Raw genomic sequence first — 23,632 nt, 5'->3', positions numbered from 1 at the left:
AATATCATTCATATACTAGAATACTGAAACATAACATAAAAAGTATTGTGTATGTATTGTCGTAAAACTTACATTTGCGATTGAAGGAAGTATTACCCTGCTATATGTAAAAGGGGTAGAAAAATGTTTTGTGGACCATAGTGATCATGATAAAAATTATAGAATGTGATAATACTAGAGATTCCATACCCTTGTTTAATAAAAATGAGAAACAGGCTTCCTTGTAACTATCTGTTAGGTCACAAACACATGAAGTATGCATGGATTAAAAAACAAAACAAAATTATGTCCGCATGCATGCCCCCAAACTGTCACGATTTTGGGTCTCTGTCCCGCCGTCCCACCTATCCCTTCCTCTGTCCCGCTGGTGGACCGGCAGGTCCGTGGCCCAGGCAGCCGGCAGACCAACATTCAAAACAGCCGCTGAGCGACTGCGAGCAGGATTAAAAGCCTCTTCCGGCTGCCGGCGCCTAATGAAATTAAAAGGGCTGGCGTGCACACACCGCGCCGCCCCCCTATATGCCACTCTGTCCCATGATATGCCTTTTAACCCCCTATATGCCAGAGTGGCATTTAGGGGGTATAAGGCATTTCTGGAGGCAGAGTGGCATATAGGGGGTATAAGGCATTTCTGGAGGCAGAGTGTATATATGTGTGTAAGGGCAGTGTACGTGCATATGTGTGCGTGTAAGGGCAATGTACCTGTATATGTGTGCGTGTAAGGGCAATGTACGTGTATATGTGTGTGTGTAAAGGCAGTGTATGTGTATTTGTGTGTGTAAAGGCAGTGTATGTGTATATGTGTGTTCATGGGCAGGTGTGTGTAAGGGCAGTGTATGTGTTTATGTGTGTGTGTAAAGGCAGTGTATGTGTATTTGTGTGTGTAAAGGCAGTGTATGTGTATATGTGTGTTTATGGGCAGGTGTGTGTGTGTAAAGGCAGTGTGTAGGGGTCCTGGGAGGGAGGCTAACATTAGCCTTTTTTAATTAAAAAGAAATCTCTGCTGCTGTGGACTACTCTTCCGATGATGCTTAGCCAGCATTCTGGTGGACACCTGGCTGGCTGAGAATCATAGGAATTTTAGTGCACAGCTAGCATCTGCAGCTTTACTGTTGCTGCACTTCCCATGATGCTCAGCCAGCATCATGGAAGTAGAATGTCTGGCTGAGCCTTATGGGAATTGAATTCAATGTGTTGGTTATTTTTAATATTCATGACTGTGCTGACAAAAATAAATGCAAGGGCGACATTTTAAAGTGCAATTGCTTGTATCGGTGAGTTCCGCGAGATTAAAAAAAAATAACAAATAAAAAGTGTCCCACTTTCACATTTTGACATGTTGAGAGGTATGCACATGTGAATGTTGGTTTAATCAGTGCATTAAAAGGGAATATTTGAAATCTAAAAATCCTTATTTGCAGGTGAATATAGTACACGATCAATAAAGTTCTTACTTAAAGCTACACTTTTAATAGGTTTTTAATAGGTTAATTTTTGCAAATCCATGTGAAAAAAGGTATACAAACTAATCAGGCCCTTAATGCCACAGACATCTCATTGCTGGTGTGTTATTTCTAGATAATTATATCTAGATAATATAATTATGTACATGTTCACATCTTTTCCCTCTTTGAGTTTGTTTATGCTATGTTATGTACCACTTTATTATCAAGGACCTCCATTTCCATTGCCTCTAAGAAACACTAGATATTTATGCTTCCTGTCCATCCTTGTAACAATGGTAAGAATATATATGTATTTATACTGTTTAAAAGAATCATTGTGTAAACTAATGATAAACATCATTAACATATGTTAAAAAAATAATTTTAAAATTCAGGGTTCACCAAAATGTTTATCACTCCAAATGCCAAAGCAATTTTCAATAGTGTATTCTGCTAAATATAGCATAAGACATGTCATCCATAATTTTTACTAATGCATACATCTTTCATACAAATAGTAGTTTGTGTCAAAGAACAAATATCAAAGCAGCTCACACTAAGGGCTACAGGTGAGGTAAGAGGAAAGGAGAGTGTGTATAGGTGTATGGTGTTACAGTGAACATATATGGTGGTTGAGTGCTTATGTGTGTGTCAGAATATGGTGTTAGATTGTCAGGGATGAGCCTAGGGTTAGTGGCCTTTGTCACAGCGTAAGAGAGGAAGGCAAGGAGAGAAGCATAGGGAGTGTTGTGTTAGTGTATGGTGTTAGAGTGAGTTTGCGTGTTTGTAGTGGGAGGGGCAAATAAATACTGCATCCATGCGTCACTAACCCTAGTCTTAGTCCTGAAAAAAAATTACGACTGTTCCTTTAAAACATGCTTATGGAACAACTATTTAAGTTTTTCACATTTTAATTCGAAAAGGGTAAATTGTATATTATAATACTTTATTTAAAGACAAGGAACATAACTTGCAAATCTTGGTTACATGAGTTAAATTAAACGTTCAAGTTTATTTGCTTTATTTATCGATCAAAGTGCTAGCAATAAAAATGCATCCTCCTAAAATAATAGCCCATCCTAGTTAAGTGTTCCACATTGCAAGTGATTGAAATATATGCACCACCACCAGACACTTATGAAGGCATTGCATTTCCTGAAAATTATTTAAAGGTCATTACATGTGACAATAAAATGTGATTTAATGGGTTATATTTCCGTGTGCCAGCATGAATGCTATCCACTTTTGATGAAGCTCGAAAAACCCGAAATCTTTGTCAATTAGTGTCAAACTGTTAAGTATTTATGTTGTTGTTTTCTAATCTAAAATGAAAATGTTTAATTGTATGGGAACATTTTATTATCCGAGTAAAATACTTTGACATCCACCATTGTATTCCATTTTGGCTGCCTGGTTAATGTGATGAACAGGGAAATGGGGGGAAAAATGCATCATTTAAGCAAAATTAAGAATATATATCATTTTCTAAACACTTATGACACAAAAACTCTTTAATGTCATTGCTTCAAGACAGACTGTAATTTCTAGCATCTTTTTTTTTTCCCTTAAGTTAAAATCTAATGCCTGAAGAGGAAATGTTTCACACACCCAAAATGTAAACTATTAGCTCTCTCTTTGAGCATTCATCTGTTATTTTAGTATACTCCACGCTGACTTGTGGCTTAGAGGCATGGTTGTACTAGGAATCCAACATAAAATAAGGGTAATGATAGAACTACACACTGGTTTTAGGTATACTTCATGCGTATCACAATGGGTGTTAGTAGCAGACTATGAGATATTACTAAATGGAATGTTTTTGTGTGACATGCATTTGCATAATGGAAGTTATTTTAAGAGAACAATAGAAAGTTTTGCTTATAATAATGCGCATACAACTACGCATACGTTTTTTTTGTTATTAAATAGCTATAGCATATTCAAACAAATATAAAGCTAAAACATTTTTTAAAAGATTTTTTACATTTTATAAAACTAATCCCTCTTAACCCTTCCTTAATTCCCAATACTACCCACAAAAATCCCAGAAAAAATAATTCACAAATGTCTTTCCCTGGTGGATTACAGCATTCTCTCTTTTTATATAATTTTTTTTAGCATTCAGCATAATGGAACAGGTATTACACAGACAGACAGATCACTCTATCTCCCTTAAGCTGTCACGTCAACAGTCAACTATTAGCACTGTATAAATGAATAAATATTATTATTGTTCAATACTAACAATAATTTAAAGCCAAGCTAAATAAAAGTGTAATCTATATTTATAACAGAAACCCCCCAAAAAAGAGATCATTCTATAGTTAATTATTGTAAAACACTATGCAAATTTCACCAGTACTGGTATATGTCAAAGCTTGTTACAGGTGTACGTTTTCAAAATATTTCCCAGCAGAGACTGTCTATTTAAAATCTCTTTATGAGAGATTATTAATAATTGTCATTTGAGTGATCCCATGCCTCATTCTAACGCTTGAATATAAAACTGCATAAAATATTTACTTCTGAGAGCTTGTTAGATTGAGTAACTGACTGTTATTATACAATGTGTGCAAAAGTACCGTATTTGCTCGATTATAAGACGACCCTGATTATAAGACGACCCCCCAAAATCTGAATATTAACTTAGGAAAAAAAGAAAAAGCCTGAATATAAGACGACCCTAAAGGAAAAAAGTTTTACCAGTAAATGCTAATTCATGTAAACTATTTTTTTAAATAAAAGCTATGATTGAGAAAAATATTTTTTTTGTTTTTATTTCCTTGTATTTTCCAACCTGTCCCCCAGTTACGCACATCTGCCCCCAGGCTTGCCACACCAATATGGCACTGTGGCCCATGATATGCCTTGTAACCCCCTATATGCCACTGTGCCCCATGGTATGCCTTTTGACCCCCTATGTGCCACTCTGCCTCCAGAAATGCCTTATACCCCTATATGCCACTCTGGCATTTAGGGGGTTAAAAGGCATATTATGGGGCAGAGTGGCATATAGGGAGGTATAAGGCATTTCAGGAGGCAGAGTGCTCTATTAAATGCCCCCTTAACGCCACTCTGCCTCCTGAAATGCCTTATACCTCCCTATATGCCACTCTGCCCCATAATATGCCTTTTAACCCCCTAAGTGCCAGAGTGGCATATAGGGGTATAAGGCATTCCAGAAATGCCCTATGTCCCCATTTAACACACACACGCGCACACACACACACACTTACCGGTGCTTTCTAATTTCCTGCTGTATTGCCGGGGCAGCGGGTTGACGTCTCCTTCCGCTGCAGCCAGAAGGAGGTGGAGTTGGCAGCGGGGGTTTGTCTGCGTCCGTCGCGGATACCTTCCCCGGCTGTCAGAGATCAGAGTTCCCCGCACCGGTGGGGGGAACTCTGATCTCTGACAGTCGGGGAAGGTATCCGCGACGGACGCAGACAACCCCCGCTGCTAGCCACACCTCCTTCCGGCTGCAGCGGACGTTGTCTACGCGGATCGCGTAGACATCAACCCGCTGCCCCGGCAATACAGCAGGAAGCACCGGTAAGTGTGTGTGTGGGGGGGGGACAGGAGGATCCAGGTCCCCTGCAGCGGTGCAGGGGATCTGGATCTTAGTCTCATAATCAGACCTCTATTTGAGGTCTGATTAGAAGACGACCCCGATTAGAAGACGAGGGGTATTTTTCAGAGCATTTGCTCTGAAAAAAACCTCGTCTTATAATCGAGCAAATACGGTAATAGCAATTGTCTTTTGTTCCTCAATAATGTACGAATCATTTGTTTAGGATTGCCATTGTTGTACCACCCACTAGAGGAAATGAACTTGCATAGAGGGTGCTCTTGGGGCTTATTCAGTAATGCATGAGTTTGCACTATATTTGCTGTTTCATTTCCCTAACTATTGAGGGAGAGTGACTACAAATTTTGTTACCAAATGGAAAAACCCACCTTAATATCCTCCAAACTCAAAGGGCAGGAAAAAATGTTAAGAATCGTCTTTACATGCTCATATACACATTTGTGTATTTCATTTGGCCACTGCTCTAAGTCTGACCCAGGGCAGCACCCCAGCTACCCCTCTCTGCGGTTACTTTGTCTGCTCTCTGTTAAAAGTCGAGATATGGTGTCACACCCCAATGTTTCACACACCTAAACCGTATAAATGGGCCAGTCACAAGGAAGATCCCAGATTTCCCAAAACGAGTTGGTCCGGGTATAGACCACTGTTTATATATATATATATATATATATTGTGGTAAAGTGTATGGGAGGGTGGTTGATGGGATATATATCTCACCTGGTTTCCTCAGCCAGGCACGGTAGCAAACCCAGGAGCCCTCAGGTGAGGCTTCCTAAGCTCATTACTGGGGAGGAAGCCGTAAAAGAGAGGGCTGTTAGGTTTGAAGGGGGGAGGAGAAACTGAGTGAAGGAGCAGCTACAGCCAGCGCTGCAGCCCACCAGGTATGAAGCTTTACCTATGGAAAACCTGTTACTTTGCTTTGTGCCAGACCTTAGGCTTGTAGAGAGGTATCCGGATGTTTAGCTAGAGCCGGACAGGCTTAGAGTTTGTTTTGTTTACAAGGTGCTCTGTGGTTACAGCATCCAAATAAACATGCTTTACGTTTGAAACCTGTGTAAATACTGTCATTGCCGCCCCATGCCTGAGCTGATACCAGGAAATTTCCCGGTGGGCCGGCAGATTCGTAGGCCGGGCGGCTGCCCGAAATCTAATTTAAACGGCCGGCGCTGCATCAATTCTTTTTTTATTAAAGTATTAAAGCAGCGCCGGCCGGCGGCATCAGCACTCAGCGGCCGTGTGCGATGGCCGCCTACTGATGGGAGCAGCGTGAGGGGTGAAAGCTCCGCCCCCTCGCACGGACCTTTCACCCCTCATGTTGCTCCCATCACTATGCGGCCATCAGATTAATGGAAATTTAATCGAAACGGCCGATGCGTGCTGACACCGCCGGCCGGAGCTACTTTAATACTTTTTTTATTTTACTTTATATGGCAAGCCGATCCGGCATATTCAATTAAAAAAAAAAAGAATTAAAGTAGCTCCGGCCGGCGGTGTCAGCACGCATCGGCCGTTTCGATTACATTTCCATTAATCTGATGGCCGCATAGTGATGGGAGGAGCGTGAGGGGTGAAAGCTCCGCCCCCTCACACTCAGACTGCTGGAGCACCGGATGTCCTGTCACTGACATCCTGTCAACATAGAAAATGGCGGCCTGCTGCTACCAGAGGACGGAGGCCAGGATGAAAAAGCCCCAAAGTGGAAGAAGTAGAAGGTAAATAAACAAATTTATTTTTTTTAACAAACTGTATAATATTTTTTTATATAAAAGCCTTATGCCCCCCATATGCCGCTCTGCCTCCCTGATATGCCTTATGCCCCTTATATGCCACTCTCCTTCCAGAAATGCCTTATACCCCTATATGCCACTCTGTTCCATGATATGCCTTTTAACCCCCTAAATGCCAGAGTGGCATATAGGGGTATAAGGCATTTCTGGAGTCAGAGTGGCATATAGGGGCTACAAGGCATTTCTGGAGGCAAAGTGGCATATAGGAGGTTAAAATGCATATCATGGGGCAGAGTGGCATATAGGTGGGTATAAGGCTTTTCTGGAGTGCCCCATGGTATGCCTTTTAACCCCCTATATGCCACTCTGCCTCTATAAATGCCTTTTAACCCCCTATATGCCACTCTGCCTCTATAAATGCCTTTTAACCCCCTATATGGCAGAGTGGCATATAGGGGTATAAGGCATTTCTGGAGGCAGAGGGGCATATAGGGAGTTAAAAGGGGGCAGAGTGGCAAGCCTGGGGCAGATACTGGCATTCCACCAGAATTGATCTGTGTTTGTTTTCTGGATGTACCCTGCAATACAAAAAGACATCAGATTCTACTAACTTAATCAGGTTCTATTAACTTAAGTAATTGAAAGCTCCTTGACATGGGGCTCTGTGCAAAAGAAAATAAAAAGGGGGTAGAAGGGGCTGTTGGCAGGTTGGCAAATAAAAGGAAATAAAAACAAAAACAAAAACAAAAAATTTCTCAATCTAAAAATGTTTGCAGTAGTAAATGTTTTGATTCCATTATGAGTAATATATTTCATTTATTAGGGCCTTTTAACAGTTTTGCTTTCTGGTATTTTAATACAAATAATATGATAAAAACAATGTTTTATAGTTATTTGTATGGCAAATAGTGTGACTCGGGTATGTATAAGGGGTGCGTGTGGGTATAAGAGCTCAATCGCGAGATAAACTATATGGGGCTGCTCTCCAAATGTTTCCAGGGCTGCTTTTCAGTCCCAGTCCGGCCCTGGCTGTTTCCTACAATATATATATGTATAGAGTAGTTGATGGATATACCTTCAACTACAGAGCTGTGGAAAAATAGTATTTAGCACTCAGCATCTTCAAGCCCTGTAGTGTAGATTTGGAATGTATCCTAATGGCATCCTCATCTTCAACTGAGATGTACTACACCTAGTAAACAAATGATAAGTCCCATAAACCCATCAGGGTGCATAATGAAAAAACTTACAGCAGTTTCCAGTGCCTTTGATCAATATGGTCCATCACATCAGCAGCAGGCAAGTCTCTGTCTATCTACTTTTTCAAAGACACATGTGTCCAATTTTCCTGATTGCATATTGCATGATCAATATTAAATCTAATTTACAATTCTGTCCCCTGTGAAGCCTGCATATGTTATGTCAACATACCTTAATAGCTTTGGCTTCCTGAGCTGCCTTGTTAGCTGCAGCCTCATCTGCTTCTACTAAACTTTTAACTGCTTCCACGTCCAAAGTCTCATCTGCAATAATGTTTACCAGCTCTTCCGTCTCTCTGCTTCTTTCAATCAGCATAGGCTTTAACTCTGTCAACTCTTGTTGCATGATTGTGATCTGATGAGCCAAAAAATAAATACACCAGAAAGATATGTAAACAAATATCACAACACAATCTCACACTAGACTCTCCCCAATTAATATGTTCTTGATATTTCCTTCTATTGGTTGAAGTTTTATAAAAATGCTGCTTGCGCCTTTGGCTTAAAAATTACTAATTGTAGGCAGAGCTGACTGCCAAAGTGTCCCATTGAGGGCTAACAGACTAAAACGGCAACCTAAATAGACTGTGACTCGGTCTATGAATGACCCTGGGAACTGCACCCAAACATTACATCGACACAAAGCTCCTAAATCATGAAATTAAGACTCTCCTCCAAGGTATCAAAGAACCATGGTTTAAGACCATTTCATAGAGGTAGTAGAAGTTACAACATTAAAGGGGTGACTCCAAAATCTTAAAAAAACATTCTAGACCTCCCTCAAACCATAATCAGACAGGCTTTAACAAATTCATCCTAATGAGTGCTGATGTATTGTGGTATCAGTAGTATTGTTGATCCTAAAATACAATCTGTTTACTGGATTAGGCTATTTTATATTCGCCACCACCATATTTACACATTTTGTTTTACTTTATTACCCTTTTAGACTGCATGTATGTCAGCTGCTGTATAGAAAATGCGAAAATCAAAAAGATCAAGTCAGTCTTCAATACTGTCACCTGATTCCTCTCATATTCTGTATTTCTATACTTTAAAGCACCTTTTCTTTAAAGGAGTGCTGTTGGATATTGTTAGCTGCTCTTTTTGTTTCTTCTACTTATAATTTTGCTCCTTTTATTATTTTTAAAATTCAATGTCCTATCTTAACTTAACACTTTGGTTGTTATATTCATGTTCCAAGTGCTGTGATTATGTGTGTAATATATTTACCTACAATAAAATATATGTTAATAAGTTGGGTATTCTAACACCATTATAACTACCTTACTCCTGTATAGATATACAGTACAAAAATTGCATAGCTGATATATTTTTTCTTGCTTCTTTGATCCCTGTAAAATAACATAAATGATACATATTTTGTTGGCTTCTCCTGTTATTGTAATAAGTATTTTTTCTAATCATTTGTTAACATAGATCACCTATTTCTGCTTTCAGAAGCCAGAGGTATGTGTAATGTTTACTTAGATGTCTAAATCTCAAGGGGTTAATGCAAGACACATAATGGATTTGGCAGGGATTTATAAATCTACCGCAGGCATGACATATGTATTTTTCAGAAATGATGCATGCAAAGGAGGTATAATCAGCACACAGTTATACTGTAGAGTCTAAGGATTCCAGGAATCACATACAGCAGCAGATTGCTGACACGCTGTCTTCTTGTATGTCCTTGTATTGTATCTGCTAGATTTTATCTATATTATGGGAAATGTATTTGTATCTCAATTTAAAGTAGTTAAATCCCAACCAGTAATGGTAGAAATGAAATCAAATGTTTGTGTGATAGTGATGGAAATGTCCAACAAGTACAAATTGACACAGGCACATTTCAGAATTCAAGGGTAATTGAAATACCATGTCAAAAACCGAAGCTATTTGTTGTGAATAAGATTGGTTTCAGCCATTCTGATGGACAGGTGGCCAATTTACCTTGACAGGGAAAAACCCAGTCAATTTCAGGGACCATTTCTCCATGAATGTACAATGCATCTCTTTAAACATTAATGATCTGATGAATTTGCTTTTTTACAACTCATGAGTCTAGAGTTTTCACATAATCTTTTCTACAGAAACTCATCTCCAAAAACATTATGGTCACTTGCCAATACCTATTCATTTTATATTTGAATATATAAAAGATGTGGTCCCATGCAACATATTAATTCTGCTTTCTTGCATGTTAAGCAAATAAACCGTAGCAGTTTTCTTTCACCTGTTTAAGGACATACAAATAAGAAACCTTTAATATTCTTTTTCAGTTTCTATGACAGCAGCCATAGAAACACCCATTATTATAATAATGATAAGAAATATATGTTAAAGAGATTCAATAATAAAATATTTTATAGTAACTTTTAGTACTATTTTATTTTTCCCATTTTTTATATGTCACACATGGATTAAAGTTATATATGGTAAATGTTTTTTTGCACTTAGCATAGAAATTAACAAGTGACATTGAGAGATGCAGCATTTATTGTTGCCATTATCCAAGTTCATTCTTCCCCTACATGGGATCAAGTTAAAATTGCTCTTGTGAATTCAGCTACAGCCTGGCTGCTTTGTTTACTAATGAGAGTACATTATAATCTAATTAAAAAGTGGAGAAATTTGGCCCATCTGCTTTGAATTTTTTTAACCCTAGGCTGCCGCTAATTCCAACCCCTGTTTACAATGTGATTTTGGATGCCTCAGTCCTAAAGTGTATTTATGGGGAAAGAAGTGTATAAAGAGTTTTACCTTTGCCAGGTGCAAAAAAACATTTTTACTCACTTGTGAGGATGCAAAAGCCAACTTTTCAAGCCCAATCATGTATCTGTTCTTGCTGGTTAACAACTGGAGTCTTTTATGTTCTACGAGATTCTTAAAGGTCTTGAGTAATTCAAGGTAAGATGTTGATGTGACATAGATATGTCTTTGCATGGATTCGTAAAACCTGTACAAAATTAAAAATACAATCATGTGTCACAGCTGACAATGGAAGACAGACAACATATTTCATTTTTACTGTGGGATGTTGCTTTCAGATATAAATGCACATTTTGTCCTCAATCAATCCCACAGAATGACTTTTTTTTTCAGTATTCAGTGAAAACCAAAGCAATGAAGGCATTTTTACATTAACAAAAAAAATCTCATTTCCACTTCAGCTGCTTCAAGGTCAGGTCAGCAGAAAAAAAGGCAGTAGCTCAGGCTTTATGAATATTTTATAGGATACAATAATAATGATTTTTATTTTTAGGAAGGAATAAGATAGTGGTATGTTGGTTATGAAAATATTGTACATCTTAATGACCATTCAGTTACCCTTTCCTGTAAGCTAATGATAATGCCTATCCACACCAATTTATTAGAATGATTTATAACACCAAGTAACGATGATGGAATCTATAGCTATAAATAGTATTCAATGATCATGTACATATCAAAATGAATACATATGGCAAAAGCATGCCCCTGCCTTGTTCTGTTAAAAAGCTTGACATCTTTCATGCCACCGCTAATTAAGGTACATATTACAAAACTGTTGTGTTAGGTCTCATTTGTCAGCAATGAACATCCACCCTAAGTACATTTTTTTTTCTCTTCAGGAAACTTTCTTATTCAGATATGACATTATTATAACTAAGTATCCTTACAGACAGTACATTTTAGTAGCGCATGCTCAACACAGGAAATAAAATCCCCAAAATGGATAGAAATTAGTGTTGTGCAGTCTGATTCTTAGAAATCTTAGTATAGTAAATGGTAGGCAGGCTTGGATCGTGGCAGGCAGGAAAAGACGTAAACAAAAAACAAAATACTGTCTGTGCTTCTCACCCTAATCAAGTTGGCAACAAATATATAAACATAATATAAATGAGAGGTTTTGGTTATATGAATTGGCCAAAGCATAATTAAGCTCACCCGCCACGTCAAGGCACACTCTCAATAGGGTGAGAACCTACTCTCACCTCCTACATAGTGGGCACACAAAGCAGTTTATACTGCTACCAAAACCAGATTAATGTGTTGGGGGAGGTGCAATTAAACCTCCTCCCATTTAACCCTTGGACAGCAAGCTGCAACCAGACTGATGAGGAGCCAACAACCTCAAATATGTGCAAACAGGGAAAAGAAAAAATGTCGGTGCGCTAAGCTAGTCTCAGGCTCAAATAATACAAATGTATAATATGAGGCCTACCAAACAGTGTGAGCATGCTGCAAATACAGTGTGTTGGCTGTGTGAAGCGCAGACAGTATTTTGTTTTTTGTATACATTGTACAGCCAACACACTGTATTTGCAGCATGCTCACACTGTTTGGTAGGCCTCATATTATACATTTGTATTATTTGAGCCTGAGACTAGCTTAGCGCACCGACATTTTTTCTTTTCCCTGTTAGGAAAAGACGTAACCCAGGAGCAATCCAAAGGTCAATGCCGCGCTAGGGCAAATAATTAGGCGCTTATAATAGTGTATAATAAAGTAATAGTGAAAATAAAGTTTTCACTGGGGCACTAGAACAATCAAGCACTGATTGCTGTGCTTGGTGAGTTTATACAGAGTCATCCATTAGCGCTAAAGCACTAACAGGTTATGTGTTTGTCCGTTCTAGCACTTTAAACTAGAAGTTTTAAAATAACATTTGATCATTACTATATTAAAAAATAATGCCTTTAGTGATGCGGCATATGCAGCCCCCGCTGGACCTGCCACCCTATTGCAGAATGCTCCACTAACCACTGTTATTACTCTGGCCTACACAATGTCAGCCCTTCTTTGGTGCTGACTGTCAGTTGTAGTCTCAGGTCAGACAGATGTGCTTGAATGCACATGATGCTGCATGGTCTTCTGCAAATGCATGGAAGGATTCTGCAGAATCCCCTAATATGCATTTACCCCTTTTCCCCCAGGTCAAACACATCTCCCTGCACGTGATATACTCCCCTCCAGTCAGACCCTCGTAAGCATGTGTGGAAACTGTTCCCATTGATTTCAAGGAGCAAATCCGTGGCAAGAATATGGCAGCTACAGCAGCAGGGCAAGCTTTATATTTGTTTTGAAAGAATGCATATTAAAGTGCCGTACTTATGGACTACTTTAATATGTATTCTTCTATAATCGGGGTGTCCGGGACATTAAGGTGACCATTTAAATAAACACTATTCACCTAATGAGGCTTTCTTCCTGCATACACACACATTACTATCAGACAGGAATTGCAGTGGATATTGTGTCCTGAGTTTTTTTATTATTATTTTTATTAGATTTTGCAAGAAACAAAGATTTAGTGGAGAGTATACTCATCAAAAATTGTCTGTGTGTGGACAAATAAGCTATCTTTAGCTGCATCTCTTTATATGTGCTAGCTGGGAGCAATTTACAGGTGGTCAGTGTACTTTTAACGATGTCCTCGCAGTGGATGTCAGGGAAGTGTGTTAACCATGCAATCAGACCCTTTGGCTCATAGTTTACAGTGTGTAGGGTCATGTATTTGAACTTTGTGGATAAATGACCTGATGACATCTGTCTAAGATGCCAGTGTATGGGGTTGTTCCACTCAAGAGTGCTAAGTTGGGGTCTAGCAAAGCTTTGCAATTGCAAGTATGTGGACCAAGGATTGCATATGTTCCTAAGTTTTTCTCTACTAGATAGTGTAGACCAACGTTTTAGGTTACGAATGTCAATAAAAGCTTTCTATTGTGAGCCAATACAGATTCTGATCAGTTTCCATGCTCTTATTGTTTATTTTTAACATGGGCTGGGATTTGAGTAAAAAGGGTGTGAATGAGTGCCTGCCCATGGGATTTGGGGACTGAATTGCTGTTCAGAGTGGGTATCTGTGTGTTTCCGAGTACGAGATCCAGTCCGCCACGTAACTATTATAGTGCGGCCACATTATAGTCCCTTACCATGGGTAATTTAAGGCTCAGTTTTTGGTTGTCTGGTTGAATAGTAAGCGTTGTTATCTGGGATCTCTTGTTATTCCACATACATTTTGTCACCCTTTTTCTTAATAAAAAAAAAACGGGAGGGATTTAATAAGACATAATAGCTTGGGGAATGTGTGTCCTGACTTTTTGGAACATAGAGGTCAAAAAGAAGAAATGTGTAATTCTTAGTGGGATAAAGAAATGCATACATACAGGTGAGGTTCAAATATATTGTCTATAACAAGTTATGTCAACTTAGTGTCTTGAAAAAAGTTTTAAAGAAGTTGAGGGAAGGAATTAAAAAGTTTTTCAACTAACTGATAGGAAGAAGTAAGAAAATGATTTAGATCAAATCTACCTGTCCAGCATTGACTACAATTTAGTTAAGAAATGGCTAGAAACAGTCATTCGGGTAAGAAGCTTAAGAAAGATAAAATCTCTATTACAAAATGTGGTTTAGAAAAAGGGTGAGGTTTTCAGTATGTGTCAAGAAACCAAGTGGTCATATTAAACTTGACATGACAGTGGCCACCTTAAATATTTAAATATTTCTATGGTTATATCAAATGAGCCAGATCTTTTGCCCTCTCACTTTCAAGTTCCTTGAAACTTGTTGGAGAGTAAGTATCAATCATTAAAGTATGAATTCTAGGGTGCAAGAAATAGTATGTTTTGTAGTAAACACTTATGCTCGAAGTTTAATTAAATACCTTTCAGAGAGTGCAACAACACTTTGATGGAAGTACTGACACATGAACACAGCTTCATTTCTGATTTCTTGTGACATTTCAACATCATCAAGAAAATGATTTGCCACCTTCTCGAGAGCATCTTCAGGCCATGCCTGTTAAAAACAGAGTTTGTTTATTGTAGTGTGAAAGAATTGTGACTTATTTATGACAAAGCACAACCAGCAGTTTTACAATGCAATTCTTTAAAAATAAAAGATAAAATGTTGCACATGAAAAGAAAATATATAGCATGATGACATTTTAATTAACCATTCTAGAAAAATGTATGTTTTACATTCTTTGTTTCTATAGAAAAGGCATTTGGTTTTTCATTTAGTGTATTTTAGTAGAAACTCTTAATTTAAGATTTAAACTACAGGGTTGTACAACTACAACCCTGTAGTTGTAGGGTTAATACAACATTTTGAGCAATGACCAGAACTCCTCGGGATTCATCTGTATAATCTGGCAGATTCTTTATTCTTGGCATCTACCAGATAGAGACTGAGAAGCTTTCGGCTGGTAAGTACACAATATAGTAAACATGTTAAAGTTACATAAATATATAAATGTTTTCATTACCCAGACACAAAGCTTTTATTCTCTACAATGATTTAAACAAATATTGAACTCTGTATCGCTATTGGGCTAGTTGAAGATATGAATTTTACTTCAGTAGTGTTGAATATCAAAGGTTATGCAAAGTTGTACCTATAGCAAGTGAGTAAAATTAAAGTTGGGAACACTTCCTTTATAATCATTCGCTTGGCTTGAGAGTACATATAGCAATGGGGCCAGATTTTATTATTATTATACTTTATTTATAAAGCATCGACAGATTCTGCAGCGATGTACAAGATGAAAATGAAGATTTAATATATCAAATTAGGCATGGCTATATCTATAGATTTCATTTGAGAAACTCCCTAGTTCTGAAAAGCCAATTACCCCAGGGGCTCTATATTCAGTTACCAAACTTGTCTAGGTCACCTGAAACCAGTCAACAGTACAGCAGTTAACCAGAGATGGATAACGACGGAGATGGTGGCGGAATGCTTCCCCAGTGGGGCTAAATGCCAGCACAATATGGAGGTTCTTTCTGATGCGATTCTTAAATTTACTGTACAAGTCAGATGGAATATCTTCGGCACGTATTTCAGTAGCTGGCAAAAGCTGACACATCTGCAGAAAAATAGATAGAATTTAAACACTGAAAAGGCAAAAGGGAAGACAGTATACATTATTGCTGTAGGGTAAAATGAGCACACTCCACATTAAAATGACACAGCCTATGTTCAAGTGTAAATCCTCCCTTTCAGAAAAACATTTAACAGTGATAAAATTGCAAACCAGAGTTGACGTCAAACCATCTATATAATTTCCCAGTTGGTCAACAGATCAGCGTCATTCGGAAACTGCTCTATGATAGCACCCATTAAAAATTTACAAGGAACAAATAGTTCACAGAGGGGGTTACAGGATGCTAATATTGAAAAAGTACACACTGTACATGACCTAGTTTCAAGAAAGAATGGCAACTTAGTGTACAAGCCAAATCCAGAGCTCAATGTTCCTGCAATGCATGCTGGGTTTTGATGCTATCTAGGTGAAATGTTGTTTTTTTTTTGTTTAATTCACTTGCTGTGAATTTTCAGGACAACAGTCTGAGCTTGACTACACTAGGGAATGTAATTTAAAGTCAGAAATAGAATTAATGCTTTAAAAGACAAAAACAAACTAGCTACATTAAAATGCATTATTGTAAGTATATTATAATTATTTAAAAGGTAATTAGATAAACATCTGGGCATTAGCAAACAAAATAAACGCCGTAATAAGTATTGCTGCACACTATTTAAAAAATGATAATTACTATAAATGTCAAAATGTGATTTTTTTTTAACACCAACACTTGCCCAAGTGGGAGGGTAATAGGGCTCCACACTACAATGGGAACTAAATAAAACAACTGTACATTCATGCTCCGGGGTAAATATTTTTTGTTGGGGATACGAAATGCATAAAGTCATTTTTTTAATTAGTTAACAACAATATGTGACATGTCTCCGTGTTAATTTTCAAATGACTTTGTGCAACTTTTTCATGTTTTATATTGCACATGTTATATGTATTGTCATCTGTTCCATTATAGACTTTTCTGTTTAGTTTATATTTAGTTATATAGTTTAGTATAGTTTATATTAGTTGAATTCTTACGACGTAATACCTTACTTTATAAAATGTATATATTTAAAGAAATAAGTAGATCATGCATAATTAGCTATTCTTGTGCAAAGTAGTAACATTGGTGCAATTACCATAGAAACCAATGAAATGTTATTTTACACTCTTTATACATAGCACCCATTTTGACATATTCTCCAGAAATCGGCTCTGTGTAGCTCATACTAGCACAATGTAACCTTTAGATACTAAAACTTTGAGATTGCCCGAGTAGAGACTAGCTCCTTACTGTTCCCACTGTCACTTAAAACGATCATGGACGAAATCCAAGAATTGGACTGTAATATAACTCATAAATCACTATTGTTACTTGATACGCATTCCAAAACTATGAGAATGTATGCTTTTGCAAAGTTATTGCTATCTGCTGCTTTGCATGGAATATTTCTGTAGCCCTTCTCCTTTTCAGCATGTAAGCATCTCTGACTGGAACACAATAAAAGAAAGATGACCTTTTCTATGACTTCCAGTTTTTCTTCATTATTAAACAGCGTAGGAACATCACCAGTGCTCAGGATCATACTGATATCTTCCAAAAATGACTCATCCTATTGCAGGTGAGAAAATTGTTAATTTGCAATTCATATAATAAAAGACAACTCCCCACACACCTTTCACTATTAATTTATATCATGCATTTATTCCAGAGAGGTTATCTGGAAAACACATTTCTAGTTTGCCCCATCTTTCTTCATCCATTTAACAAGTTTCCAAGAAAGAACTATCATCCTCATCATGATGTGCATTTTGTGAACCAGTAAACAGGCAATTTACTGAACCTATTTCAGCAGAATTACATTGTTCTAGAGACAAATCACATTGCCTCTATGTGTATATTTCTTCAATATTATGAATATATGCTTTGCATAGCTGTAATACTAGCCAGATTATATTTTATATGTCTTCTCTGTTTGATATTAACATCATTTTTATTATACCTTTATTTGATGATCAGCAAACAGAAACACAGTTGGAGTCCCATTCTGTCCGGAAGCTTTCAGTACCATTTTCACATCCTCTCTCCATTCACTAACTGTGTATGATTTCTGAATGCTAACTTGATAGAGCTCAAAGTCTGCCATATATGCAGCCAGTTTTGTTGCAGACTGACGGCCTGTTCCTTCTATCCCTGAAGATATATCAAGCATAAAACTTTGTCAAAAGTGTTGTAGGGTGGCTTAATACTTTGAGTGTCAAGGGACTTGACTTCTCCGTCAATTGATATAAATGGATAGGCAAGAGGGTAGATTTTTATTTGTAAACGTGGGAATTTCTCCTGCATGAAGGTCTTAGTTGGTAAGAGAACCAACCATAGTGAACAGTTAAACTGGTGGGGTTCATTGTTTCAAGTCAACTCAGTTTACATGGTTAATGAATAAACAACTAAAATTCAGGATCAGCTTAATAATATTGCAACCCTCAAGGTTATCTGCTTCTCTTGGGATACTGCATTCAGACCCAGAAGACTACCTAGATTTTTAACTTATGACAACCCATCAGAATGCTTTTCCAGGACAGTTATGTTAAAGGAAATATTTTCAATTAGGGATTCTTAACCAGAAAGACTAAAAATGATGTAGATGAGTTCTGTTATAAATCAGTAGATTCTATCATTTAATAGCTTTACTTGGTATGTAATGTAACTATATGTTATCTAAGCAATATATTTTCTAAACATATTACATATAGTATGAGTATAGACATACCAAGGCACTTAAAACATGAGAAAAGTTATACAAGAAAGAAAAGATAACATTTCACAATAAGTTAGATTAACTCTTACCAATAAGCAGGGCATGCCCACAAGGAAGCCTCAGAATTCTGCTTATTCGAGAAATGTGTTCAATGGCAAAATGAAACATTACCAGATCCATAGAGGTTTTGCTGTTTGCATTGAATTGCTGCAAGCACAACTGCATACACTGCGTGAAGAAAAAGGGCCGCTGACATGTCAGTAAATAAATCATATGTAAAACATATTTTCTTGTTTTTTGAAAAGTTAGGTTTCCCATCATTTGGTTGTTCATCTTAACAGTGTATATATATAATATATACTAGTAAAATAACCCAGTATACATGCCATCACAAATTAAGATGCCGAATCCATAGGCAGTATGCAGTTTACACATTTAGAAAATTCATTGAAACAATATAGCTTATTTATGAATATGATCATGAGGGCTGGCTAAATGTGATAGCTTATAACATTTTGAAATACGTTAATACATGTTGGCAGTGGTGTAGTCATCCTATTGGGCAATCAGGCTTCCTGGTGTGCTGCTCATCAGTGGGTTGTTACAAGGGAGATCTCTGATCAGACCTAGGGCAGCACCAGGTGGAGATACACTGCTGCATTCTGGACCTGAAGCAGCCAACAGACAGCATTTCAGCTGTTGGAGACCTACACCAGTCATGATGCTTGGTTGGCTATAGCTCCTCAAAGCTTGTACAATATCTTTTGGTCATTCTATATTTGCCAGTTGTCAAGATTTGGTTGGGGAAGTTTTGGCTTCCCTGACCAATGTCCTGTCTGATTGTCATGCAGTAGTTACACACTATTTTGTGCAAACACCATTGCACCGTGTAGCCAGGACAATTGTGTAATGTGTTCCAGATCTGACAAAATATTAATGGACCAGTCTGTAATGTGATGTGAACCGATGATGATATCACTTCCCCTTCAGCTCAACAGAGCATGAGAAAATGTTGTTTTTCCACAATGCAGGGCAACTACCCCCAATGTTAAATGCCTTCCTACTGCAAGAGGGTTGAGCCACACAGAGCAACCATGCTAACAGATACAGTTTATTACACCGATAAATGTAATTGTACATGTATGTTTCACTCTTAATATCAATATTAATGACATTAGGAATATATTGTGCTGGGAACAACTCAAAAGACCTTTATGTCCACCATTTGTTTCTCTTTTTAGCTCCAATGTTTTGACTCTGACCTGCAAGGGTAAATGCTCATGTGAATGTAAGTGTTTCTCAAAAAAACATATAAGAAGTTATTTAGAAGTTCTATTACTGAAACATTCACTTAATTTTCCTACTGTGAATCCATAAATTCACTAATTAATTGTTTGTAACAGAATTGTGCTGAGTTAAAAATTTGTTATCTTAAAAAAGTAGATTGAACTGCTGTGTGGCAGAAAACACTTGAGGATGAATTACACAAGTTACCAAAACTGTTGCTGCCTTAAAGAACTTTTATGATCATACATTAACTGCTATTACAAAGTGAACATTACATTTTTGGAGTTTCAAAAATATTTAACCGCTTGTGTGCTAGGATGTTAGAGATATGACAACGTCCTTGGTGCGCTGCTCTAGAGTTGGGATGCAGAAGTGGGCAATGATCAGTGGACAGAAATATTGCTACCTGCTTGGGTGGGTATGAAAAGGGGTGGTCAAACAGACATGAAGTGGGTCCACTCCCTCATCTACAAATCCAAAGAACTATTCTGGATCCCCAGCAACTGGCTTAGGTAACTCTTCATTTTATTCAAGTTATATGTCGCTCCATTTGAAAGTATAGCAGACTACTACTACTAACGCTGCATTCTCTAACGCCAGTGTGGAGTATTGTATTTTCAAAGCTAGTTTGCTCTGTTTAATATATCTGTTTAATTTAATTTTAACATATCTGTTTAAGTTAATTTTAATTTTATCTGTTTAAAATGTCATGTCAAAAGTTACCAATATAATCTTTTACCCAGGTGGATGAACAGGGTGCTGTCATTTTTGGGTGACATTCCTAGAGCAAACTAGTAGTAAAGCAAACAATGTGTCATCTAGATTATAAGCGCCAAGTGCCCAATTAAAATGTCTTCATCACTTACTAGAAGACTGCGCTACCTGTATCTCCTATTGTACCGCTATCGTACCTATTTATTATACTGTCAATTGTAAAAATCAAGTACATTTGTAAGCTTTAAAAAATATAAATATATATATATATATATATATATATATATACATACACATACATGCAGTAGCGTACCTAGCGGGGGGCGGGGGCGGTCCGCCCCGGGTGCCGCTCGTCAGGGGGTGCCACGAGCTAGGGTGACCACATGTCCCTGATCCCTGGCAGCCTCGTCACTTATTTTTTTTTTTTTACACGGAGGAGAGAGAGGGGCGCCTAGCAACCGCTCGGCGCCCCTCAGTCTCCTTCGCGAGGCTTCTAACTCCGTCGCGGTGCCGGCATGTCATGCTGAGCGCCGAAATATGACATCATATTTCAGTGCTCAGCAGTGAAGCAGCACAGCAGCAGACCAGGAAGAAGTGGCAGAGCAGGAAGACGAAGGCGTCGTGCTCCCACTGCAGGACTTCTGGATGGTAAATCCAAAACCTTTAACTACAAAGGGGGAGAGGGTAGATAGTGGGGAGGGAGGGGGGAAGGAGAGGGTAGATAGTTGGGAGGGAGGGGGGAAGAGGAGGGTAGATAGTGGGAAGGGAGGGGGAAGAGGAGGGTAGATAGTGGGGAGAAAGGGGTGTAGATAGTGAGGAGGGAGGGGGTAGATAGTGAGGAGGGAGGGGTAGATAGTGAGGGGGAGGGGGCTAGATAGGAGAGAGGGGGGATAGTGAGGAGGGAGGAGATAGTGAGGAGGGAGGGGGTAGATAGTGAGGAGGGAGGGGGCAGAGGCCTGGCTGTTTGGGGACAAAGTTGACTCATGCTGGGCTGTTTGGGGACAAAGATGGTAAATCATATGTGTGTAATCTGGGTGCTGGTCAGGTTCTATGTGGCCAGTGTGGATGCCAGAGCTGGCTTTGGGTTGTGCAACCTTTCATCTATGCCTGTAGTTTTATCTTTTGCTATGTTTCCATACGTTGTTATTGTATACCTGCAAATACGGGATTTGTATGTCTGATTCTATGCCTCCAGTGCTGAGTTCACATGTGAACAATAATAACTATATGTCACAGTATATATATATATGATTGCTAACAGCAATCACACTCCTATCATGCCAAGTCAGCTAGTACATGCTGGAATCTGGGTATGCCTGGTCATGATAGGAGTGTGATTGCTGTTAACATATAATATATTAATATTGTTATTGATTTTTTTTGTCCTATTTTGCCGTGTTACTTACTTTAAATAAAAGTGTGACATTTTTTTATGGTGGGGGGGTCATATCTGGTTCGGACAGGTAAATACAGAATTTTCGTTTCGGTGCATCCCTAAGCCAGACAATGAAATGGTAGGCCTACACCACATCAATGTTTGGGTTAGTATATAGTGATAGGAGTTATGCTGCACTATTATCAGTGTCTGGCTCAATGTATAGTGATAGGGATTACGCTGTACCACCGTCAATGTCTGCCTCCGTATATAGTGTTAGGTGTTATGCTGTACCCCGTCAATGTCAGCCTCAGTATATAGTGATAGATGTTATGCTGTACCCCCATCAATGTCTGCCTCAGTATATAGTGATAGGTGTAATGCTGTACCACCGTCAATGTCTGCCTCAGTAGATAGTGGTAGGTGTTATGCTGTACCACCGTCAATGTCTGCCTCAGTATATAATGATAACAGTAATGCTGTACCACCTTCAATGCCTGCGCCAGTTGTGGGGGGGTGCCACATACAGGATCCGCCCCAGGTGCCAAATACTCTAGGTACGCCCCTGCATACATGCATGCATATTAGGGTCTGGGTGTAATATGATTATACATGACCAGGATTGGAAGCCCAAAAGTCCCTGCATAGACATAAAACCTACCTTGTTGAGGGCACTGGAAAAGAGGTGCTAGCGAAATATTTAATAAACTAATCTAAATGTTCCAGTATTTTATAAATAAAAAAATTTGATTATATATATATATATATATATATATATATATATATATATATAAAATCAAATTTTTTTATATTTGGGAGATATATATATTGGGAGACCATAAATCATCTCCCTTCAAATAGGCTACGTACATTCTGGGAACAATAAAATCAGCTGTGATGAAAAAAATCATCTGTTTTTTTAGTATTTGCTGCTTAAGGGAAGCAGAGATCTATTATTTATGGCAATGTATACTCCTTTGTTTAAGGAAATTAAAAGAACCAAGATAAACAACCAAAACATTGTGTCAAATAAGATTTGCTTACAATGAGACTTTGTGGAATATGTTTTTAAGGGAAGACTACAATTCAAATTTGCCGCATTATGCAGGATTGGCTGATTTATCATGTGCAGTAGTTCTTTTTTTATGTTGTCCAGATGTTTATTTTGGCGTTAAGCATATAGCTAGCCACAATTAACTTCAGCAGCTATTAATCCAATTGTAGAATATACATCTGAACTGCTTTTTAGGGAATATAGATAGCGGACCCTTTACTTAAGTGAAAAAGCAAAACTGCCAAGTATGTTAAAATCTTAATCTCTGGCCCAGTGCCATCAGGAGCACCAATAACACCTCTAACCCACTTTTAAGGCGACTCAGATGGCCTCTGTAATATTTTAGAGTAGAGCTGCCTGCTGGGTAAACGCAACACCATGTTAAACTCCTATGCCTTGTAAAGATGTGCAGACACAAACATCTAGCAGATGTGGTTTGTCAACCATTTGCCTTTTAGTGCCATGGCTGATTTTTATTCCCAGTCCTGTTTAACCTGCACATTGGTTGAAAAAACTGTATATATGCTCTGGGGTATTTTAGATTAACACATAGTAATAAGAAAAACATTAGTTA

At 38.1% G+C, this 23,632-nt stretch overlaps 1 protein-coding gene across 1 annotated transcript in view; it reads right to left on the bottom strand.

Moving 5' to 3' along the window:
* Nucleotides 1-23,632, bottom strand: part of LOC149299757 (dynein axonemal heavy chain 3-like) — a 498,381-nt gene that overhangs the window by 113,227 nt on the left and 361,522 nt on the right. The window contains exons 49-55 of the mRNA XM_089486039.1: nt 18,718-18,856; nt 17,873-18,063; nt 17,387-17,482; nt 15,681-15,872; nt 14,670-14,803; nt 10,817-10,979; nt 8,190-8,372 (exon numbers count right to left, since the gene is read on the bottom strand). Coding sequence (XP_089342165.1) covers nt 8,190-8,372; nt 10,817-10,979; nt 14,670-14,803; nt 15,681-15,872; nt 17,387-17,482; nt 17,873-18,063; nt 18,718-18,856 — 1,098 coding nt within the window. The remainder of the gene's footprint in view (nt 1-8,189; nt 8,373-10,816; nt 10,980-14,669; nt 14,804-15,680; nt 15,873-17,386; nt 17,483-17,872; nt 18,064-18,717; nt 18,857-23,632) is intronic.

Source organism: Sceloporus occidentalis, unplaced genomic scaffold (genome assembly GCF_023333645.1).
Source record: "Sceloporus occidentalis isolate IW3139 unplaced genomic scaffold, rSceOcc1.0.p SCAF_28, whole genome shotgun sequence".
In the NCBI taxonomy this organism is placed as follows: Eukaryota; Metazoa; Chordata; class Lepidosauria; order Squamata; family Phrynosomatidae; genus Sceloporus; species Sceloporus occidentalis.
This window is presented reverse-complemented; position numbering and strand designations above follow the sequence as displayed.